Source organism: Daktulosphaira vitifoliae, unplaced genomic scaffold (assembly GCF_025091365.1).
Source record: "Daktulosphaira vitifoliae isolate Bord-2020 unplaced genomic scaffold, ASM2509136v1 Scaffold_5, whole genome shotgun sequence".
NCBI classification, from domain to species: Eukaryota; Metazoa; Arthropoda; class Insecta; order Hemiptera; family Phylloxeridae; genus Daktulosphaira; species Daktulosphaira vitifoliae.
This window is the reverse complement of record NW_026099576.1, coordinates 32,404,973-32,429,535: the sequence shown is the minus strand read 5'-3', so window position 1 is coordinate 32,429,535 and position 24,563 is coordinate 32,404,973. Positions and strand designations below refer to the sequence as shown.

The 24,563-nt window shown below is 24.0% G+C and overlaps 4 protein-coding genes across 4 annotated transcripts; 3 read left to right on the top strand and 1 right to left on the bottom strand.

Annotated features, from left to right (window-relative positions):
- Positions 1–136: 136 nt before the first annotated feature.
- On the top strand, positions 137–2,903 carry LOC126908491 (GDP-Man:Man(3)GlcNAc(2)-PP-Dol alpha-1,2-mannosyltransferase). The gene is made up of 2 exons (XM_050690622.1): positions 137–1,291; positions 2,469–2,903. Exons 1-2 carry the CDS (start codon positions 223–225, stop codon positions 2,798–2,800), a joined length of 1,401 nt encoding a protein of 466 aa, XP_050546579.1. The 5' UTR covers positions 137–222; the 3' UTR covers positions 2,801–2,903.
- A 3,329-nt stretch (positions 2,904–6,232) lies between these two features.
- On the top strand, positions 6,233–11,878 carry LOC126908495 (hydroxysteroid dehydrogenase-like protein 2). Its single transcript, XM_050690626.1, has 8 exons — positions 6,233–6,497; positions 6,562–6,725; positions 8,894–9,107; positions 9,179–9,384; positions 9,638–9,838; positions 10,676–10,882; positions 11,271–11,396; positions 11,461–11,878. The coding sequence occupies exons 1-8, from the start codon at positions 6,484–6,486 to the stop codon at positions 11,571–11,573; spliced, it is 1,245 nt and encodes a 414-aa protein (XP_050546583.1). The 5' UTR covers positions 6,233–6,483; the 3' UTR covers positions 11,574–11,878.
- LOC126908492 (interleukin-1 receptor-associated kinase 4-like) lies at positions 11,846–14,143 on the bottom strand. The gene is made up of 8 exons (XM_050690623.1): positions 13,968–14,143; positions 13,672–13,842; positions 13,426–13,595; positions 13,214–13,370; positions 12,689–13,004; positions 12,473–12,628; positions 12,215–12,412; positions 11,846–12,128 (listed from the first exon to the last, which is right to left on the bottom strand). The coding sequence occupies exons 2-8, from the start codon at positions 13,836–13,838 to the stop codon at positions 11,910–11,912; spliced, it is 1,383 nt and encodes a 460-aa protein (XP_050546580.1). The 5' UTR covers positions 13,839–13,842; positions 13,968–14,143; the 3' UTR covers positions 11,846–11,909.
- Positions 14,144–14,290: 147 nt separating this feature from the next.
- LOC126908490 (AP-3 complex subunit delta-1) lies at positions 14,291–22,985 on the top strand. The gene is made up of 19 exons (XM_050690621.1): positions 14,291–14,720; positions 15,157–15,252; positions 15,317–15,445; positions 15,520–15,660; positions 15,736–16,005; positions 16,443–16,516; positions 18,264–18,313; positions 18,400–18,449; positions 19,485–19,533; positions 19,605–19,750; positions 19,812–19,960; positions 20,020–20,250; positions 20,307–20,457; positions 20,516–20,736; positions 20,807–20,966; positions 21,282–21,887; positions 21,962–22,102; positions 22,175–22,312; positions 22,402–22,985. The coding sequence occupies exons 1-19, from the start codon at positions 14,622–14,624 to the stop codon at positions 22,780–22,782; spliced, it is 3,282 nt and encodes a 1,093-aa protein (XP_050546578.1). The 5' UTR covers positions 14,291–14,621; the 3' UTR covers positions 22,783–22,985.
- The last annotated feature ends 1,578 nt before the right edge of the window (positions 22,986–24,563 follow it).

Here is a 24,563-nt window from a genome sequence, read left to right as displayed (position 1 = left end):
TATGATAATAAGAGTTTAAAATGTAGAATCGATAAAGACAAATTGATATTAATATAATCGATTATTCTCTTCGCTAGATCTAGCCAACCATAGATATAGGTAAACTTTTCTGTGTTATCATAACAACAAATATTGTTTTTAATTGATAAAAATCTAAACATTACTCGCAATGAGATCATAAATTCGAATATTGAATAAAATGAAAATTAATCTTTTCAAAATATGTTTTTACAATTGTTTTTGTACTTTGTCCTTTCCATATTTATTTTAACCATCGTACTGTGTTTGTGTATTGTAGTGTTAAGAACCCATTATTCATCTAAAAAAAATAAGTTTCCATCACAATTTAGTGTTGCTTTTTTCCATCCATACTGTAACTCTGGTGGCGGTGGCGAACGAGTCTTATGGTGTGCTGTCAGCGCTGTTAGTGCTGCCTACCCAAAAGTAAAGATTATAATTTACACAGGTGATCTAGATGCATCTCCGATAGAAATTGTCAAACAAGCAAAATTAAGATTCAACATAATTTTGCCCTCAAATTTAGAATTTATATATCTACATAAAAGAAAATGGGTTGAAGCTGAGAATTATCCTTATTTTACTTTATTAGGTCAAAGTATTGGTTCCATTATTTTAGGTATTGAAGCACTTAAATTGTTTCAACCTGATGTTTATATAGATACTATGGGTTATGCATTTACTTTTCCATTATTTTATATTATTGCGAAGTGTAAAGTTGGCTGTTATGTTCATTATCCTACCATAAGTTCTGATATGATGAATAAAGTTGTGCAACAAAGAGGAAAACGCAAAAGAATATCTTATATTAAACTTTTTTACTATCAAATATTTGCAAAATTATATAGTATGGTTGGGTGGTTTTCAGATTCTATAATTGTAAATAGTTCCTGGACTGAAGACCATATTAAATCACTATGGAAACGATCACTAAGTACTCATAAGGTATATCCACCTTGTGATACTTCTGATCTACAATGTATACCTTTGGAAAGAAGTAATAAAAAATCTATTAAAATTATAAGCTTAGCTCAATTTAGACCAGAAAAAGATCATCCTTTACAACTTAAAGCTATGTATCATCTTAGACAATTGGTGACAGAACATCTCTGGGAAAACATAGAATTAGTATTCATCGGATCTACTAGAAATCAAGAAGATAAAATGAGAGTTGTTGACATGATGGATTTATGTAAACACTTGTCATTAGAAAATAATGTTAAGTTTAAAGTCAATGTAAGCTATGAAGAATTAAAACAAGAATTATCAGAAGGTAATTCTCAATATTTATCATTAAGCTAGCTATTGCAACCTTTTTTGATCCAAAATTTACAACTTATATGAACCATTATTTTAAGATTAAATAAATTAATAATAAGCAATATAGAAATTTACTTTTTGAATTATAAATCATGAAAAACTATAAAACATTTCAAAAGAAAAAACTATATTTTTGAAGATGTGTCAGACGCATAAAACTTAAAAGTTTTAGTATGAAGATTTGGGAAAAAGTAATAAACAAAAGAATAAGAGGAAAAACACCAATAACATAGAACCAGTTTAGTTTTTTGTCTGAAAAGTCAATGATGGAGCTAATTTCTTGTCTGAGACAGCTAATAGAAAAGTATATGGGAAAAGAAGAAAAAACTGTGTGTGGTATTTATAGATTTGGAGAGAGTGTATTATAGAGTACCGATAGAGGTTTTTAAGTGAAAAAAGAAGTCCCATAAAGGTACATTAATATATTTTTTTTATTACGTTATTAAATGCGATATGATGTAAGCTTATATGTGCATAGATGTTGTGCGATATAGTGTCAAGTAGGAGTTTAATAAAGATGGCCAACCACAAGTAGTTGGGATAAAAATTATCAATAATTTTGTTATTTATAAATATATATTATATCATATTATATAACATTGTCATACATGACTAAAATATATTAAACTATAGGTAATACTATACATATGCATTTTACATGATATGTATAGTAAGAGGTGGTCCTTAGAATATGAATTTTTGAAATTTGAATTATGCACTCCCCTAAAATTGTTATACTGTATTTATAAAAATAAGTAAAGCAAAGTTTGGTTAGCAAGTACCGCAAAAACGTTGAAAATTTGATCAAAATTAAATCCTTCAAAGGGTATTTTTCAGTTCTTGGATTTTAATAAAAAAAAATTTGATTTTTCTACGGTATTTCCTATGAAATATAATAAAAAATAATATTTTATATTAAACATTTATTTAAAAAAAAAAGGAAAAAGAAAAAGAGTTGTGTCAGACACGGTTTATTATTATCCCTGAAATATTAGTAATATAAAACCTATTTTTATACAACGTTTATATTTCTTTATGGGTTTCTTAACTTGCTTAAAGAGGGTTGCTAAGATCTTTCATTAATTTAATATTTTTTTAATTAATTCTTTTCGTTTTATTATTATAAATAGGTTTTATAGGATTACACTCTATGTGGAATGAACATTTTGGTATTGGTATTGTAGAATGTATGGCTGCTGGTTTAATAATGGTTGCTCATCGATCAGGCGGGCCTTTAATGGACATTATTATAGAGGAGGGTGCAGGACAAAATGGATTTTTGGCAACTAATGAAGTGGAGTATGCACATGCTATTCATAAAGCTATACTTTTGACAGATGAACAAAAATTATCATTACAAAAAGCTGCAAGAGGATCTGTTAATCGATTTTCTAATGATCAGTTCAGGGATAATTTCTTACGAGCTGTACAACCATTGTTTAGTTCAAAAAAATTAACATAATCAATAAAATGTTGGCATTTTATAATTAAGAAATGTTATTTTATTTTTTATTAAAAAAAAAAATGAAAACCAGTTATCTTAATAAAATATTATTCACAATTTATACAGCTATTATTAAATTTAATAGACAAATAATTTCATGAGAAATAAAATATAAGCTTAGTTTAATTTGATAGCTTATTTAGACTGTGTTTTATGAAGCTAATATTAATGTTATATCTAAACCTAAAATCTTACTTTGGTTCATTAATTTTTTTAGATGAGTTAAAAGCAACCCAAAGATTGCCTAAATTAGAAAAAATTAAAGTCACATTAAATAGACTATTAAAATGTGCACTATTTATATTGGCATTTATTTATTGAGTGAAATGACACTTGATGTATACAATTTGACTGTAGATATTATAAAGAAGGGAGAGATGGACTTACTATGGGAGTAGAGTTCAATGTCTCACTGATCTATTATTGGAAAGAACACAAAATGCTTGATGGAAATAATGTCAGTGGCCAAGTTTTATAACCAATAAAAATTTATGATTAATTGACATAATTATTGTTTGGTTATAGGTGATTTATGGAATTATAAATAAAACACTAATATAATTAAAGACAGCTCTTTAAATATTTTTGTTAGGTAATACACATTAAATTCTAAGAAATAAAATAATAAATTTAATAATGTTTAATGAATATTGCTCTTTGTTTTCAAATTTTTTAAATTACAAACATTTATAAGAAAATCAAATTAAGTCTATTATAAGAAAGATAAAATATACTATTAAACATGGTGAAAAATTCATTTAAAATTATAAAATTAGATTTATATTAAATTACAAATTTATTTATTTTTATAAATTATAGATAAACTAGAATTTTCACAGCCCTTAATTATACAAGATCTGAAAAAAAAATAATTTTAATAAAATATTAACACATGAAATAGTTTACTTAACTAATGTAAAATATTAATTATTAATTAATATGAATTTGATTACTGTTAGTTCTTTTTTAATCCCATTAAGGGCAATAGCAAACTCTCCAAAAGGAAAGGTTTACTGAACCATTGATACTCTGAGACGGGTGGTTAGTCTGACTTTGGAGAGAGGGATGGCGGTGACTCCAATTACCGAACTGATGTCTCACTCAGTAAATGAAATCGTAACTATTAGTCAAGTATATACAGATAGTTTGAATGTATGTTATACATGGGGGAGTACAGCCCTATTAGATTCCTTTTGGTAAATTACTAAGTATAAATGAATAAAATTATTAATAATCAATTTTTTTCAAACTAAATAATACATTTCATTTAATTACTCTGAAATGAAAAAAATAAATTTTTTTCACTTCATTTAGAATATAAGTTCAAAACTACAGCTTTCATGATCATTGTTTGTAAATAGTTATTTTTTTTACAAATTATATATTCCTAGCAATCCACCTAGACTTTCTTAGTTTTTCTGCAGTCTGTTTAAAAATTCTTAAAAGAGAAAAGGGGTAATTATGGCTTAACCCTTTATATTTTTTCAAATTTAATAATTTGTGTTAGAATAAAATCTCATATATAGGAATAAAAAATAAATAAATATTATAATAAATAAAATGTATAGCAGTAAAAAACACATTATATACCTATTTTCAGATTTTAATAGTATAGTTGGATATGGTTCTGTATCATCTATTTTTGATATTTGATTAGTAATGTAGGTAATATGACCACTGGCATCTGAGTTTCCTTCACCTGAATCTATAGTATTTTTCAAAAAAAATATATATATAAACAAATTTTTTACAGAGTTGTAAGCTAGTGATGATAAAAAGTGAATTAATAAACTTCATTTTTGAAAAAAAATTTTAATTAAATTTTTGAAATTAGCATTTGAAGTTACAATTAACAATGTATTTAAAAATTTAAAAAAAATCTATATTATTGGATTAACCATACCTCCAAATATATTTGGATCACTGTATATTACTGTTAGGTTATATGTACCCAAAATTAGAATTCTAATTCTAAATTCTAGAAATTTCTTGGATATATCATCTTAAGCTATAGCAATGCTACAATTATTATTAAAAATATTACTATACAATAACTTACGAAAAATACACAGCCCTTTGTTGTCAGAAATTAAAACCCCTGTCACATTTGGTTCAGACTGTCTGTAAATAATGCTACATGATTTTTAAATGAATCTATGAAAAATATTATCTATAAATAATTTTTTATTTAAACCCTTTTAATTTTCAAAATATTATAATATAACCTGTTGGTCTACAATTAGTAACTTGCTAATCAGGTTAGTGTCAATTAATTATCATTATCACTAAAAATGGTATGCATTTATAAATTGGAGGGTCCTAAGTGTGTGCGATTTTGCCATAGGATTATATAGTAACACAAAAATATTTTTCCTTTTGGAGAAGATAAACCCAACCAAAATTATAAAATCAGCAACAAAACCTTACTAAGTTTTCAAGTCAATTAATAAAAACTTGTACTGTCTGGTTACTTAATGTCTAGAATAACTTAACAAAATATATATAATTTCTAGCCCTAATTATTATAAATAAAATAAAATTTTGAAAATTTTAAAACGTAATATAAATACATGGTTTGAACTGATTTTCCTACATAGAATATAGGATTCTCTTAAAAATGGTTTGTATATTGTGTTATGCTTACATAGGTCATATTAGAATTGAGGAAACTATTATTTATAACAGTAGTAATCATATTTAAAAATTACTATAAAAATTATTTTCTAAATAAAACTCGGGAGAGCTGTTTTTGCTTAATTTTTCCACAATTACTATAAAATAATTTAATAAAAATATTATAATTTACAATATATAAATTTAGGAAAGTACTAGCACTACTAAATATATACTGATTTTAAGTATACACTATTTAGAAAAAAACATTGATGCTGTAAGGCCTTCTAAAAATTTTTATGATGCGCATTGAAGATTTTTAACTTACAATTTTGATACTTCTTCCAACATAGTCTGTTCCATTGTAAATAATAAACTAATTTAAATTAAAATATATAAAAAAATGATTAAAGCCTACTCGTAGGTATTTTTAAAAATATTATTAGTCATACAAAATAAAAAATATTAACACAGCAAAATAAATGAAATATTTTATAATAAAATTTTTATTAATAAATGATAATTTATTAATGTATGAATAATGTATAAATAATGTGTTATTATCACAAAATAAATTTTGTATTATCTTATATCGCATTCAGCATGTAAATATATTACATGTAAACATTTGGTAACGGAATAAATGATTTAAATATCAGTTTCAATATATTCTATATTATTTATTGAATAAATATATATAATATATGTTTTCTTGATTTTTTTTTATTAATAGTGAATAATAACTGCACATATTTAGTATAATAATTTATATCTGAATTGGGTCATTCACCATCAAACATATCTAATCACTTAATAATTCGTAATTTTCCTGTGTGGTGCGCTGCGTTTGTCAGTTGTATAAGGATAGTCAGTAACTAACTCAGTGACTTGTCCTAGTTACTCATGCTATTAATAATAGTCTAGAATTAGATAATTTTTGCTTTTATTTATTATTTATTATATGTATTTTTTTAAATATAATTTTATTTTCAAATAGTTTATACAGTTTTTTTTTTATTGTAATTATCATGTTAAATACAGGGTATGCTTTTATAGGATTGTGTTGACAATAATTATGTACTAAAAATACTGGTTATTTTTAATAGAAAATTATCTGGTCTTACTGTATTTATTACTGGAGGAAGTCGTGGTATTGGTAAAGCCATAGCCATTAAAGCAGCAAGAGATGGTGCTAACATAGTCATAGCTGCCAAAACAGCAGAACCTCATCCTAAACTTCCTGGAACTATTTACACTACAGCTAAAGAAGGTGACATACATTTTATTTAAATTAAGTTTCTTGGATATAAAAATAGTTTAAAACTATTTGATTATCTAATAGGTAATATTATTTAATGGTTTTTAGCAATGCATTAAATTTTAGTGTTTCTACAATTTTTTTTTGTTGTTTCTAGGTGTTTTAAATAAAAATGTATTTTTACCATTAATATATTGTTTGCATCAAAATCTGTTGGCCCTAATTATATTTCTGTATTATGTTTTCAATATATTATAATTTTAATATATTACTCTCATATCAATGATATTAATTATTTCACTAAATATGTAATATCTTGAAATAATAGGATCATAGTTGCAATATGAGCAAACCAGAAGAATCATTGCTCCATTTCTATCATAGCCTCCTTCAAAAAAAAAATCTGATTAAATATATACAATAATTTCATATTAAAATATAGTTATAATACTAATATAATAATAATAGCAGGTTTTAAAAATATTTATTTAACAAAAAAAAGACCAAAAATATAGATGTAAATAATTGAAAAGAAATTATAACCATATGAAAAACTGACTTTTTACACCAACATATTTTTGTTAAACTACAGAGGCCATTCTCGCAAAGATGATAATGTTTTGTGACAAATTTTTTTTAACTTGTATGAATTATAAGTTTTAATTTGATATATTTTTAAAGTTCACAGTATTTCTGGAACATTTTCAAAAGTTAAGTTAAAAGGTTAAATTTTCATGGAAAAGTTACTATTTTGAATAATCCCTGTAAGCATGTAAAGAATTAGATATTCCAAACATTAATACCAAATAAAAGAGAAATACCTAATGTATTTATTAAAAAAAATTGTTATGATTCATCAATTATAAAAAAGATATGATATTTTTAACTAAAAATTATTTGAACAATGTAGATTTTAAAAACTAATTTTCTTGGCGATTTTCCTTATTTATTGAGAACAAAGAAATTCTTTTTTAATGTTTTAAGGTAATGATCTTTAATTAAATACTGTTTTTAATCTTTTAACATATTGTTTAAATATAATAAGAATTGATCACTTGTGTTTAGCGTTGAAAATGGTAATATTGTTTCTGAAATACGTATCCGCAAGTTTTCAATAATTTTTTTGTGGCTTTTGAGTTTAATATTTTTAGTTATTTAAATTAATAATATTTTTAATATAGTTTTAATTTTATATTGTTAAAAATTTGTTATAATGTTAAAAAGTATGAATCTAGTAAGAGATGAGAAAAAGTAGCAACAGACATATTTTTTCATAATAAAACTAATACCTTGTAAGCTTTGCTTTAAAGGTAAAAGATAAATATGCGTAGATTTAAAAAGTCTAAAAATGAATGATTTAGTTTCTTTTAAGTGTAAAATGAGTATATAAATTTTAAATGGAAATAGGAAATTTTGTTGAATAATAGGTTATAAGAATTTGGTGCATAACAAATAAATAATTTTTTGATTTGATTAAGATTTATTATTGCACTTTTAATAATAATTAATATGTAAGACAATATACAATGTTTTTTTATCATTATGATTCATTTTGTTGTACAGTGCAACTTAATATTATAAATTATTATAAAATGACCCTAATACTTAGTTAATTAAGATTATGTTTCTTTATTATTTTAGTATTTTAGAGGGAAATAAATTAACATGTGTCAAAATAACCTATATAAAATTATAATTTTTCTTGAAAATGAAATTCAATGATACTAAAATGTCAGTAATTATTATTTTCAAATCTGTGATAATTTATTTAATATCTTAATAAACCTATAAAATTAATTTTTTCTTTTTAATTTTTCATTAAATTATTACTATTATCATAATCTTATGACAAATATTTTTATACAATTTAATAATAATGTTTTTATAAATAAAAATAAAATTATAATTTAATTATTTTAAGATGTGTTAGACCTGAAAATAAATGTCAAAATGAAGTCAGAAATTTGCTATTTTCATTTGTTTTCTAAATGGGTTGCAGTGACCAATAATCTATTGATTTTGGGATTTAAGGCTATTTCATAATTAAGAATATTAGTTCAGATTTTTAAACTATTTAAAAGTTTAGTGAAATAATTTTTGATGACTAGAACCATACATTTTAATTAAAAAGTGTAGTGCTAACTTTTGTTAATTATATAAATGTGATTTTTATTGTTTAGTTGAAGAAGCTGGAGGAAGATGTTTACCTTGTGTTGTAGATGTTAGAGATGAAGGACAAGTTGTAGATGCTGTTAACAAAGCAGTAACCAAATTTGGTGGAATAGATATTGTTGTAAATAATGCCAGTGCTATATCATTAACAGGAACTTGTGAAACTGATATGAAAAAATATGATTTGATGCATAACATAAATACAAGAGGAACATTTTTAGTGTAGATTAATTAAAAATTTTAAATAAAATCAATGTTATTGGTTTTATTTGAAATTTTTTTTTTTTTATTAGGTCAAAAATGTGTATACCTTATTTAAAAAAAAGCAAGCATGCACATATTTTAAATCTTAGTCCACCTTTGAATTTGAATCCAATTTGGTTTAAAAATCATGTTGCTTATACAATGGCAAAATATGGAATGTCAATGTGTGTTCTTGGAATGTCACATGAACTCAAAGAATACAATATAGCTGTGAATGCATTGTGGCCAAGAACTGGTGATTTAAAAATTATAAAAAAGTCAGAATTTAATATGAATCTGATTTTGATCTTATTAGAAATGTTTCAACACTAAATTTTTTATTATTATTATACAAAATATGATAAATATGAAACATGCATATTAAATATGAAGTATAAATGTTTTTTGTTTCATATAAATAATAATTAACTGTTTATCAATAAAAAAATGTTTTTATTTATATGGAATTAGTCTGAGAATTTATTTTTTAACAACCTTTTATTCTTTAGGTATTTATTCTGCAGCTCTTGAAATGTTGTCTGGGCCAGACTTATCTAAAAAGGTTTCTCGTAAACCAGAAATAGTTGCAGATGCAGCTTATGCTATTTTATGTAGATCGGTAGAAAAGTGTACTGGACAATTTTTAGTGGATGATGATGTTCTACGAGAAGAAGGAATAACTGATATGGATCAATATAAGAGTGATCCAAGTGAGTATTGAAATTTAGTAATTATATATTTTTTTGTTTGATGAATTATACATTTTTATATTTGATATCTAAGACAGTATATCGTGGGTACTAAGGTACCTCTATTTGAATGTGTTTATTATTATTTGAGCAAAAAACATCCATCAGATCATAAAACTCAATTAGGTTACTGAATAAAGAATTTTTTTGTAGTACCCCTCATAGAAAATTTTTCAATAAACTCTGTTTAGGTAAAATATAATTTATTTACATCTATGTAAATAAATATTTATACATTTTTAATTTAAATATTATAATCAGACAAAGGGTTTCATTGTGTTTTTATATTGTTAAGTGATTTGTATACGATTCTTAAAAAAAAGGTTTAATAAGGTATGGGACAAAAGTCCAAGGTTGGTATAGTCTAGTCAGCTATTCTGTTTGGGGACTTTGGATGACTGTTGACAGGCACTTAGGTCTCATTTCCAAATCACGTTTTATTATTTAGTAGTTAGGTAATTGGTTTTACACTAGTTAGGTGAATAAAATATATGAATACAAAATGTGATAGTATCAACCACGTGACTAGTACTATGTTGGACAGAATTTGTCAATTCATTAAATTTAATGCTTTATTTATGAAATTATTTTGTTTTCCATTACAAATAAAAATTATTTTGAAGATAAATATAAATATCTGAGCATTAAAGTAAGACTGAAAATATATTTAATATTTTTATAAATAAAATTTATAAATGTTATATTTGTCAGTTAATATGATATAGGATATAATAATATGATAGTTTATATCATGCTTTTGAAATAAAGTTATTAAATTGAAAATTTTGTTTTTTCTAGATTATAGTGGAGAACTCATGTTGGACTTCTTTTTAGATGGTGTTTCCCATCATGATGGTTTTACTGAGGGTAGCAAAGTTTCTTCTAAAGATGAAAAAACTAATGGAGGTGAAGATACTATTGAAAAAATATTCATAAAAATCAATACTCATCTTACTCCTGAAGTATCAAAAGGAACAAATGCGTGTTTCTTATTTGTTGTTAAAGGTTTTTATTTTTTTTAATAGCTAATTAAATATTAATTATTTAAAAATTTTATGGATTTATTGTAGTTGAATATTTTTAACTAATAATTATTAATGTTTAATTAACAATTGTTATAGATTCATTTTATTAACATTATTCTTTATTCATTTTATTTAACTTGATGAACAATTCAATATAGTATTTTTATTTCTTTTGTGCTACATAAGTTTTTTATGATATTTTTGAAAATAACCATTATTTAAATTGTAAATTGATTTTAAACTATAGACAATAGTTTATTTGTTATAAATTTATATTAAATAAAACGAATAGGCTGTAAAAGTGATGAACTAATAAAAATTTATTGTTAGATTTTTTTGGTTATAATTTTAGATTATATTTTTTTAAGGCGATGAAGATAGAACATACTTTGTTGATTTGACTGGTGATGGATCTGCAGGAAAAGGAAAACCCGTTACTAAACCAGATGCCACATTAACAATGGAAGCCGATAAACTTGAAGAATTATTTGATGGTAAGTATATTTTATTTTATGTTAGTGTTTGATAACTAATAATATTTTAATAAAACTATTTTAGGTAAGCTTAAAGCAGCTGATGCTTATATGTCTGGCAAATTAAAAATATCAGGCAGTCTAATGAAAGCTATGAAATTGGAAAAATTAATGAAGTTGTTAAAAGCAAAGTACTAATAATATTTTTTAAAACTTATTTGTTAACGTTTTAATAAATTAGGTTTAATATCTGGGGATGAACATATTATTAGTTTAATTATTGTATCAATACTGTGTCAAATTAATCTTAAAAATTTAAATAATGGGTTTGATAAGAAATAATTTGTAATATTTAGTTAAATTTTTTATTTTAAATCATTTCATATGGCTCAAACTAAAAACTTTTTTAAAATTAGCTAATAAATTGTTATCATGTTTAAGACTGAGCTAATATCAATAATTTTTACAAGTTGAGTGTCAAATATAATTTATTTTATTACATACTCTATTTTATAATTTTTTAAGTATTCAATTTTAATAATTATTAATTTTTAAATGATCACAAGTTGAATGAATATTTTTCAGTAATTCAAGTACTCCTTCTTGACCATGCATGAATGGTCTTTGTGATTTGTTAGTTGTACAAAGAATGGCTAATTCATACATTTTGATTCCTATATTTAAGTTCCAACATCCAGCTCGTTTGTCTAACAACTCATTAATAGGACGTTCAATTTCATAAATATGAGTTAACTAAACATAAAAATAGCAGAAGTTATATAAATAATTATTTTTTTCACCAAAACTATTTTCTAATAAATATAAACATTGATTATTACTAAATCACATCCTATTCGAGATTTATCATAAGGAGGTAGTCCTGTTAACAATTCTAATAATACTATTCCAAAGCTAAAAACATCCATTTTCACTGAAATATCACCTCTAAAAGCTTCTGGTGACATATATGCAGATGTGCCAAAAACTACAGATGTCATGGTATGATCTCCAACACGTGTTAATCCAAAATCACCAATCTGAGGAAAAATTAATGTTATAAAAACAAATATTGTAATAAAATTAAGATCTTACATTACTTTGGCAATAAATTTACTATTAAGAAGAATGTTAGCTGTCTTAATATCTCTATGGATAATAGGGTTTTCAAAATTTGTATGAAGATAAACCAAACCATTAGCTATGTCTGAAGCCACATTCAATCTTAACATCCAATCAATTATTGACACTTCATCCTTAGAAAAAACTGAATATTTAAAATATTTTTTTCAATAATACCAATTATAACTACAGACTTTTAATGAAAGGCAATCCAATAATGACCCATTTTCCATAAATTCATAAATTACACATGGCTCTACATCACATGATATAGCCAGCAAAGGAAGCAAATTTTCATGCTTACATTTGATAACTATTTCTATTTCTTTTAAGTACTGATCAAAATCTTTTTTATCAAAAACTTTATTCATACGTTTTATAGCTACTTCACAATTATTAATACTTCCTTTATATACCTTTCCAAATCCACCATTACCAATTAAACATGAATTTGAAAATCCATCTGTGTTATCATATAGATATTTATAAGGCACTTCAATATCACTGAATCTTAAAATAAAGATAACTAGAATGTAATGATTGAGTTATATAAATACGTATCATTATAGAATGATTAATATATAATTAGTTTGAATTTAAACAACTTTAATTTGAAGATGATTAATTTATTATATTACAACAGAAAATATTTAATAAATAGGAGTTCAAGCTATTTGAGATATTGAATGATTTAATTGTTGATAAATTTATGTGCAGACCTTTTATTGTTTTTGATAGTATTAATATCGGAGCATGACAGATTAACATAAAAAGTAGACCTAAAGTCTTCACTGTTATATGAACAAGTTAATTGGTCAATAATTGAAACATCTATTGATGCTGATGGGCCTTCTTTAGGCCTATCAGGTAATTGTCCTGTACAAAAATAAGTATACAGTTTAGTTAAATTATTTAAATGATGTATGTTTACCATTTAAAATCTTGGAAGTTACATATTCAGCAGCCCTCAGTAGTTTAGCTTTTACTAAAAATTCTGCTAATGTCATAAGATTAGGTCTTCTCCTGCCACTTGTGCCCCATTCTTCAAGAAATATTTCACTACAAGATCTTCGCTGAGTATGTCCAGCTATCTCTATACGACTAGTTAAGAATTTATAAGTTTATAATTATGACATCTTAAAAAATACATTACAATGTTGAAAAATATATAACTTACTTTATATGATCAATTGTGTACTTTAAATCACTGTAAGGACTACAGTCAACTGTAATTACAGACATAAGCTGCTTCCATCCTTCATTAATATCCAACAAACTAATTAATTCATACCTGATAGCAGCATCCATTTTACGAACTTCTAGTAATCCATCCATAACTGTCATTAAACTATAAATAAGGTTATTTAATATATTATTGAATAAATAAAAATAATTCTTTTATCTTTGTTCTTATTATTAATGCTGTAATTAAACTTAATTTTATTTACATGTGGTGAATACTAATAATAATACCTGAAATTAAGTTTAACTCATTATTCACAAAGAATGTTTTAACATTAATATATAGTATTAAGTGTTTAGTTAATGACAACACTAGCTATATATCAAAATATTATACAAAGTTTAATTGTTTATTATTGTTAGTCAACGATAACGACACCAGCCTTTGAAAAAAGAAAATGTGGGAAAAACATCAAACGTGTCCAAGTGATGAGTAAATATTCAACAGTTGGCTACTCTATAATGTAAATCTATTTATTTTACTCATACTGATAGTGATTTTATCATGTATTATTTAATATGATAACCATAGACTTTTACATTGATGTATAAAACTATAATGATAACCCTATCGAATGTTGCTACTGTCTTGATGTGGGACGTTAGTGGCAAGGATATTAACTCGATGTGTTACAGTATTTATCTATCCCGGTTCGTCCACGTATTATGAGTTAATAATTATTAGTACTTTAATTCATAAAATTAAGTATTTTTATTTAATTAATTCCTTTACCAAAAAAATGTCAATAAGCAAAATTACAAACTGTTTACCAAAAACTAGAGTATAATCCAAATTTGTTAAACCATTCTAAAACTAAAACAACTGTTAACAACTATTATTTATTGAATGAAGATATTTAATCTATAATTAATCTATATTTTTTTATGATGGCTCTTAAAAAAGTTAGAGGTAATATTGAGAGGATGTTTGACAAAAATCTTACAGATCTTGTACGTGGTATTCGTAATAGCAAAGAAAATGAGGTGAGCATCATTCAAATAAAATTTAAGTTCATAATGGATGTATTGTACTTAGTATATTATATATACAGCATAAATATTTTAACACTACTTGATTTATCTTAAAATAATAATTAGATTAAGAAAATGTATTGTTTGTATTTTTTAGTTTCATATATTTCTTGATTTATCAGTTACTTGTTTTTTTTTTTTAATATCATACATTATACCTAATAAGGGAGTCAACTTTATATTTTTAAATTGTATTATACATAGTTAACTAGCTTATAAAATAAAAAATGATCTCTTTAAATAAATAACAAAATCATTTTTGAATGATTTTGTTATTAACCAGTTATTTATTTAAAGAGGTCATTTTTTATTTTATAAGCTAGTTAACTATGTATAATACAATTATTATCAATAATGAATTATTCTATATATTATGTTATCATTATAGGCCAAGTACATTGCTCAGTGTATGGAAGAAATTAAACAAGAGTTACGACAGGAAAATATTGCAGTTAAAGCTACTGCTGTGGCCAAACTTACATATGTAACATAAATAATATTTAATTACTCTTATTAAAATAATTATGAAATTTATGTTATGTTTATAGCTACAAATGTTGGGTTATGATATTAGCTGGGCTGGATTTAACATTATTGAAGTCATGAGTTCCTCAAAATTTACATATAAAAGAATTGGGTATCTTGCATCATCACAGAGCTTTCATAGTGAAACAGATGTATTTTATTGCATCATTAAAAAATCATTTAATGTAGATTGAATTAATAGTGTAATCTTTTTTTGAAATTTTAGTTATTAATGCTTACAACTAATATGATTCGAAAAGACTTAAATAGTCAAAATCAATATGATGCTGGTGTTGCATTATCAGCTTTAGCATGTTTTATAAGTCCAGATTTGGCAAGAGATTTAGCTAATGATATTATGACACTGGTTAGATGAATAATTTGTTCTATTTATATAATTGATATAAGCTTATATATATATATATATATATGGTTAATATAGTTAACATCAACAAAGCCATATTTAAGAAAAAAAGCTGTACTTATGATGTATAAAGTTTTTCTTCGTTTTCCTGAAGCTTTACGGCCAGCTTTTCCACGACTTAAAGATAAATTAGAAGATATGGATTGTGGAGTACAATCAGCTGCCGTTAATGTAGTTTGTGAATTGGCCAGAAAAAATCCTAAAAATTATTTGAGTTTAGCCCCAGTTTTCTTTAAACTCATGACTTCATCTACAAATAATTGGATGTTGATAAAAATTATTAAATTGGTAATGTTGCTTAATAATTTTATGTCTTTCTTCTTCTCCCTTGCCTTTATCCTAACTATTTGGGGTCGGCCATCCGTATCCTAAATTTCTTGACAGAATCTCCTACATCATCTATATACACATCAGCAGTCCTCATATTAACCCAAATTATATCCAACCACCTCTTGTTTGATCTTCTTCTTTTAAAATTCATTTTCATAACTGTTCTTACAGCTTTCAATTTCTCTCCTCATAATATTATCTAACTATCTAAGTCCATTTTCCTCATGTTATCAACAATTGACACTACTCCTATGCTTTCTCTTATATATTCATTCCATATCCTATATTCTTTTGTCACTCCACTTATCAGTCTAAGTATTCTCATCTCTGCTACACTTATTCTTTGCTTAATAATTTTATATATTGTTATTAAAATTATGAGCAATTTTTTATAGTTTGGTGCATTAACTCCATTAGAACCACGTCTTGGTAAGAAATTAATAGAACCGCTTACCAATTTAATACACAGGTATGTTATAAGATTTCATCAATTGAATAAAATTAATAATTAATAAATAAACTATTTTATTTAAAAATATAATTTTTCAAAAAAATGTATAAACGAAAATTTTTTTCAAATTTCTATTAGTCATAATAATTAAATATTCTTGTTAACCCAGATTACAAATTATATCAAGCCAAAAACTTTTACTCTTTATGTTCTCTCTAGCTTGCTGGAATATTTTAAATATTGAAAAATTAAACTAAATAAGCTTAATGAAATATAAGTATTTTTAAAATTAATTTGTAAATGAAGGTTTTGGTTTGATGTGCTTTCAGCTATTAAAGCTGATATTTAAGCAAGACTTAAATTTCATTAAAAGCCTAAATTTCTTTAAAGCACAATTGATAAAGCCATATCTCTTGTGTTAGATAAAAATTATTGTTGCCATTTATAATATTTGTCAACCAATATTTTTTTGTTTTCTATATTTTATGAAACCGTATCAGTTGAAACCAAAACAAAAATGGTAAATGCTTTAAGAAATATAGAACCATCATCAAATATAGTTTCAAACTTTAAGAATTTAATAGATTTTCCAAAATATGCTCATATTTTTAGAAAAAGATATTGAATCATTTATAAGTGATAATTTGTATCAACTGTTCAACCGCTTTTATATTTATATAGAATTTTTAAAAGTAATTTACCCAAATAAAAGTTATCAAACAGCTTTATTAGTAGAAAAATTTATACCAGTTACAAATGATTTAGCTGTTTAATTAATGGAAGATTATAAGAATATTATAATGAAAGAAAAATGTCAAAAATAGCTGTAGCTTCTACAAGTTATATCTATTTACTGAAAAAAAATTCCCAGACCCTAATAAAGCAATGCTAATATGTATCATATTTTAAATATACACTTTAGTTTTTTTTAGTAACGCTAAATAATCGAAAAAATCTATTTTATTATAAATCTGTAATTATTTTATAGTTTCTTTTTAGTGCAGTTATATTTATGTATTTTTTGTGTAATCTAAAAAATAATTTTTGGTGGTATAATTTTTAAAAATTAATTTTTTATTCTAAGTGTTGTAAAATTACTTCATTAAAATTTAATTGATCTATTTTATGTATCTTTGTACTATATTTGTAAAAAAAAATGTTTTTCGCACTCTAATACTCGAATGTTTGAATTACTCTTAGTAAAAAAAAATAAAACGCATAACAAAAATAATAAAAAATTAACTTTTATGTGAAACTTTTTACTGTATGTCAAATAATTTGTAATATTTAAATAAACTAATAAAATCAATTTCAACAGTTATGATAAAAATATGTAAATTTTTGTTTATTTTTGCCTAAGTATTATAAATTTTCTTTTTTTGCTAATATATTTTACAGCAAACCTTAGTTCTAAAATTTTTTTTGTAAGTAGTATAGTTTGTAAGATAATTGATGAAAATCGTAAAACTACCGTTATAGCCAAATTTTCAAATCTCGTGCGTCACGTGTTAACATAACTCAGTTTCATCCCAATTTTGTACAAACTATTTTTTTTATTTACCTAAAGGAACAATTCTTGAAGGTGTATTGAATGAACTTTATTTTTAATTAATCTATATTTTACTATCATTGATTCAGTATGAAATAATAATAATATTACCATTATATTATAATAACTTTTATTTTATCAAATAGTATTATTTTTATACCAAACTTTTTTATATTTTTAATATTGATATATTATTATTTAATATTATTTTTTTAGCACCTCTGCCATGTCTTTATTGTATGAATGTATCAATACTGTTATTGCTGGTAATTTCTTTTAATGATATAACTAGAATTATTAGCTTAATTTTATGCTTTATATAATTAATTTGAATACACATTTATATTTTTAGTGCTTATATCTATATCTTCTGGAATGCCAAACCACAATGCTTCCATTCAAGTAAGATTTTAAAAATTTTTGTTATAACATTTTTAATCAGAGTATTATTATTATTTGTATGACTTAACATCAAATAATTTAACAAGATTTTAAAATTAAAATGAAATTTAATACATCACTATTGTTAAATTATAAATATACAAATTATAGCTAAATTTATCAGATTTTCATCAAAGCAATCATAGATAATCACATATAAAATAAAAATTTACCATCTCTTAAAAGCAGAAGATTAATAAATAATCTAATTTTCTTTTATAACATTATTAATGAACCTAATATTTTCAAGGATTTCAAGCTACCAAATGGGATATACATAATTAGTTTTCCATAAATCTGGATGGGTACTAGTCGATAGTGATAAGTTTAGTATAAATTTAATTGGATAAGTAAGTGAATAATAATAATTGAGATAAATTATTTGTGGAGTTTGATATGGACCGCTCTTGGTATTATTTCACAAATTACGTAGAGACCAAGATATTTCAGTAAAAACAATAATTAAAAATAATATTAAAACTGAAATAAGGAACATTATTTGTATTATCAATGTTACTTGGTAAATTTATTGTGGCAGTTAATTAATCACAATTTTAATTTATATTAAAAATATAAATTAGGAAAATAAAAATTAAATCCTCTGCCACTCTTGAAAAAAAGAAAAATATTATATTATAATATTAATATTAAATATAAAATTAAAAATATTATGTACACATAAGAGTATGTTAAAAATTTTGTAAAATGTATGTAAGTATATCCCCTTTACCAGCTTGTCCCTTCTAATTTCCCAATTTAATTACTGTAAAAGTATGTTCTTATCATTAAAATAATTTTTTTTTTGTTAAAGTCAATTAATATGTAAATGGTATTACACATTCTGGATAAACTTTTACTTTCAAACCTTAAAAAAAAATAGTTATTTTTGTATTGGTTAAAATATGAATATTTGCTTGTTTTTAATATTCAACATGATGGAAAGTTTAAATAATTTTTATTACACTATATTTTAAATGATTTTATTTATTATTTTAGTTGTGTGTTCAAAAACTGAGAATATTAATTGAAGATTCAGACCAAAATTGTTAGTATAATGTAGAAAATATTATAGTATGATCTGTTGAATCATTGTTAATAAACTATTGTCCATTACAGTGAAATATTTAGGTTTATTGGCAATGTCAAAAATATTGAAGTCACATCCAAAGTCTGTTCAATCTCATAAAGATCTGATAATGATTTGTTTGGATGATAAAGACGAATCTATTAGGCTCAGAGCTTTAGATTTACTATACGGGATGGTACATGAAAAATACATTTGAATAATTTATTAATATTTATAAAAAATTATATGTATTGTAGGTATCTAAAAAAAATTTAATGGAAATTGTCAAAAAACTTATGGTTCACATGGAAAAAGCCGAAGGTACAGTGTATCGTGATGAATTACTCGTAAAAATAATTGATATTTGTTCACAAGATAATTATCATTTTATAACTAGTTTTGAATGGTGAGTTTTTTTATTAATAGATAATTCTTTAAACATTGATTAAAAATTTTCTGATTTAGGTATGTTAGTATATTAGTTGAATTAGCAAGAGTGGAAGGAATGAAACATGGACCTCTTTTAGCTCATCAAATGTTAGATGTTGCTGTTAGAGTTAAAGCTATAAGACCTTTTGCTGTTAGTCAAATGTCACTATTACTTACAAATGCCCATATGTTTATGCAACCATCAGGTGGTTCAAATATGTCTAATGTACTTTATGCAGCAGCATGGATTTGTGGCGAATATGCTATGTATGTTATTTTGTAACATTAATAAAAAATTCAAATTATGAAAACTTTTTTTTTAGTGAGCTGGAAAAGCCTGAAGAAACTTTATTTTCAATGCTCACTGGTAAAGTTCATTCATTACCTGGTCATGTACAAGCTGCTTATGTTCAGAATATAATGAAAGTGTTAGCTGTTATTCTTTTAAGAGATGATAAATTACTATCTATTAAGGTTTGAAATAAGATAAAAAATAGATATTATTTGAAAGTTAACATTTGATATGATTTAGATTTGTAAAAGAGTGTCAGATAAAATAGCACAATATGTGTCTAGTGGTGATCTTGAAGTTCAAGAACGAGCTAGTGCTGCATTACAACTTGTAAGTTTTGTTCATAAAGAGCTAGAAAGTGGTGATGATGAAGAAATATGTCTTCAAGTAGCTTCTCTATTTAGTGGAGAATTAAATCCAGTTGCTCCTAAAGCTCAACGCAAAGTTCAAATTCCAGAAGGGTAAAAATTTATTAATCTTTGTGATTCATCAATACTATTTAAAAATTTTATGCTAAATTCATATTATAAGGTTGGATTTGGATCAATGGATCAATGAACCTTTGCACAGTTCTTCAGAAAGTGAAGATGAAAATCATTCAGATGAACATTCTAACTTTTTCAATTTAAGTGGTTTTGATAAAAAAGATAATGAAGACAATGTTAATAACTCATTAGAGTACTCTGAGCAGGTATTTATGTGAAAGTAGTTAAATACTAAGGAAAAAAAATTAGTTATTTTTGATTATTTCAGTTAAAAAAACAATGAACTGATAACTGAATAAATTTTATAGTAACTTTTTATTTAAGAATGAACAGAAATTTAAAACTTAACTAAAATCTCTTCTTGAAAATGTCTTTCATTTTGAACCTTAAATATTTTTACTAAAATTCTAGGGTTTTAACAAAATATAATTTAATATCATATAATGTTAAAATGATTTTCAATTTTATTTGTATAAAAATATTTTTTTAAATAATAAATTAAATGTTAAATAACTTTACAGAGTAGAAAAGCTCGTCTTCAAGAACAAGAAAATAATCCTAATTATTTAAAATTAAACTTATGTAATGATAATACTTGTGACATTCCAATTGCAACTATAAACCTTCCTACACCATTAAATATATCAGGGTTTGTTTCATCTGATAAATTTTTGAAAGCTAAAAAATCTAAAAAAGATAAGAAAAAATCAAAAAAAAAGAGAAAAGAATTAGTTGAAGAAGAAAATGAAGTCTCAGAAATTGAAATGGTGGTGAATAGAGATATTGGTGAAATGCCTGAAGGCGTTGAAGATTCTGATGGAGAAAATGATATTGTAAAAGATGTAAGTGATCCTCATACTGCCCTTGATATTGATTTAGAAGTTCCTCTTATAATTGATGATCCTCCTATACCTGAAGAAAAAAAAAATAAGAAAAAGAAAAAAGAAAAGAAAAAAAAAATTGAAAAATCAAAAAAATCTAAAAAGGGAATTAAACAAGATGAACAATTGATTGAGATAAAACAAGGTTATGAAGAAGCTTTAGGTATTTGTACTCCATCTAAAGAAATTGTTCAAGCTGAAGATTTATCTTTTAATAAATTAGCTGTTGATAAATACTTACTATTAGTAAGTGTTATTGTTATTTTTATCATTTGTTAGTAATATTTTTATAGTTAAAATATTTTATTATTCATTAATAGGAATATAAAATAGATCCAAAAAATGAAATACGCAATTTGGCCACAGTTTTTTTCCGTTTAACAAATTTGAGTAGCAATTGTTTGATCAAAAATGTTGAATTAGATATCAATAACTCCAATGCTATTCAATTTATAGATCATGTAAATAGAATTTTTGTATGTGTAGTTAAATTATCCCTCAAAGTAATAATTTTATTATTTTATTTATCTTAGAAAAATGAATCTTTATTGTGGTATAAATTAGCAAGTAGTGTACAGACAGGTTCATCAGTTGACTTCTTTTTACTTTTAAAAGTTGAAAATGTAACTGTACAAAATATTCTACGTGGAACACTAACATACATGGCCCAGGTAAATCAATTTTTCAATTTATGTATTACACTGTATTTTTATATGCTTTAAATCTTATTTTATTATAAGAAAATGAATATATTTTTTAGATGTTTCAAGATGAAAGTTTTTTTCAAAATAAATTAGATTGGCGGTTAAAGGTGGCTGTTTCTGATATGTTTCTTAAGGCAGCTCCTAATGTACCCCTAGTAGAATTACTGTGTAACGGTCAACTGATTTTTAAATCATCTGTGTTCTTAACTGGATCTAACTTCAATCAAATTATTAATTGGTTTTCTACTAAGCTGCACTTAGTACTTGTGGAACGTGTTGGAGAAACTGCATCACTTTATAGTTCAACAGCATCTAATGAACAACTTTGCCTGTTAGTCAAGTCAATTGCAAATAATGTATCAGTAGAAGCTAAATGTACATCCCAAACATTAGTTGATAATTTAATGAATGAAATTAAAACCACTTATAATGTTTAGTTAAAATTTATAAAAAGTGTATTCTTTATTAAAATGTGTATTTTAATTACAGCATCTATAAAAATATTGATGCCTTATTCTATTGTGGTAAATTATATAAATTATTACAATTTAAGAAAATCAATTGTTTTTAGAGAATCTATTTATATTATTTGTTAAACAATCTTATTATTTTCTTTATGTTAAAACTATTTTAATTTATACTAAATAAATTATTCAGAAGAAAAATATATTTATGTAAGAAAAAAAATCTATACTTTGTGATATACTTGATAGTTAATATAATCGACAAATAATTACTATTCTGTCAATTAAATAAAAGCAAGTTTATGAAATAAGTTATATGTATTGAATGACACATACACAAATTATTTAATGAATACGTATATTCAAAATAAAATAAAACAACTGGAAAAATTAATAACGCATTTGAACAAATTTAAATAAATAAATTTAAAAGCACAGTGGGATCGTGGCATAGTGGGAATGTTGCATAGTTGGGTCCAGTATAGATTTAATCTGACAGTGATTAAAATCACTATCATAAGAAACGCTTCGATGCAAATCAGTAGATAGTGTTTAATTCTAAGAAATTGATGAATAATTACAAAAGCAACATCAACTTCTATTTCCTTAATTATACCCATTACCCATTAGTAATTCTTTTAATTATATATTATATAATTTTTAAAATTAATACTGATTTTGATTTTTAATATGTTAAAAGTAATCATTTTGAACCTACTTATTGTCCTTTAAAGTGAAAGTTTTAATAAAAAAAAAAAAAAACCCAGCACAGGGGGGTCGTGGCATAGTTGGATCAAGTATAATGATATCTGACAGTGATTAAAATCACTATCATAAAAATAGTTTAAAAAACTTAAAAACTTTAAAAGAGTAAAAAATTTTTAAAAAGGNCTCAAATTTAAAAATTACTTTTTCGACTTTAAAAAAGTAAAAAATGTTAATAAGTATAATATCATATGTCTTATGAACTTTATTCTATGTCAATGAAATTATATAATATTCATGATAGTCAGTGTATTCCCCTAATAAGATATTTTAAAATAAAATAAAATACAAAACCCAGAATTTTAATAAAAAATAACATATTTTTGAATACGGTAGCCATTTGCGCATATAAGATAGGTCGTCGGGACAAATTTTTTTTTTTTCATTTTGTAGTATATAAAATAAGCTTTAATTTGATATATGTTTAAAGGACGCAGTATTTCCGGAACATTTTCAAAAGTTCAGTTGAAAAAGTTCTATTTTTTATACAATGTTTCAAAGTTTGAACCCCCCCTATATAAGGGGAAATTGTCTAATTTTAATAAAAAGTATGTCAAATGGAAGATGTACTTATAATGTATTTAAAAAAAAAAAAATTGTGCTGATACATGCATTTTTCGAAAAGTTATAGCATTTTTAAGTTGAAAATTAAAAATCGAAAATCGAAAATTTTAACACAAAAATAGTGTTTTTTTAACTACGGCAACCGTTTACATGCAGAAGATAAAGTGTCGGGACAAATTTTTTTTTTTCATTTTATAGTACATAAAATAAGCTTTAATTTGATATATGTTTAAAGGACGCAGTATTTCCGGAACATTTTCAAAAATTAAGTTGAAAAAGTTAGTTTTTGTAAAAAAGTTACTATTTTAAATCCCTTACCATGAGCAGGTTAAGTGTTAAAATTTCAAAAAAATGATATTAAACGAAAGGGAAATATCTAAGGTTTTAGTATAAAAAAAAATTATGTTGTTTTGTTTATTTTTAAA

Bases quoted from the DNA above. Each gene is read 5' to 3' on its own strand.
- LOC126908491 (XM_050690622.1), top strand. From the start codon at position 223: ATGTTTTTACAATTGTTTTTGTACTTTGTCCTTTCCATATTTATTTTA. The intron at 1,292-2,468 runs GTAATTCTCAAT...TATTATAAATAG, and splicing joins AAAACAAGAATTATCAGAAG to GTTTTATAGGATTACACTCT.
- LOC126908495 (XM_050690626.1), top strand. The intron at 9,385-9,637 runs GTGATTTAAAAA...TTTATTCTTTAG, and splicing joins TGCATTGTGGCCAAGAACTG to GTATTTATTCTGCAGCTCTT. The intron at 9,839-10,675 runs GTGAGTATTGAA...TGTTTTTTCTAG, and splicing joins TCAATATAAGAGTGATCCAA to ATTATAGTGGAGAACTCATG.
- LOC126908492 (XM_050690623.1), bottom strand. From the start codon at position 13,838: ATGACAGTTATGGATGGATTACTAGAAGTTCGTAAAATGGATGCTGCT. The intron at 12,413-12,472 runs GTAATGTAAGAT...ATTTTTCCTCAG, and splicing joins ATAGTAAATTTATTGCCAAA to ATTGGTGATTTTGGATTAAC. The intron at 12,129-12,214 runs GTAATAATCAAT...TTTTATGTTTAG, and splicing joins CTCGAATAGGATGTGATTTA to TTAACTCATATTTATGAAAT.
- LOC126908490 (XM_050690621.1), top strand. From the start codon at position 14,622: ATGATGGCTCTTAAAAAAGTTAGAGGTAATATTGAGAGGATGTTTGAC. The intron at 19,961-20,019 runs GTGAGTTTTTTT...TTTCTGATTTAG, and splicing joins TTTATAACTAGTTTTGAATG to GTATGTTAGTATATTAGTTG. The intron at 22,313-22,401 runs GTAAATCAATTT...TATATTTTTTAG, and splicing joins CACTAACATACATGGCCCAG to ATGTTTCAAGATGAAAGTTT.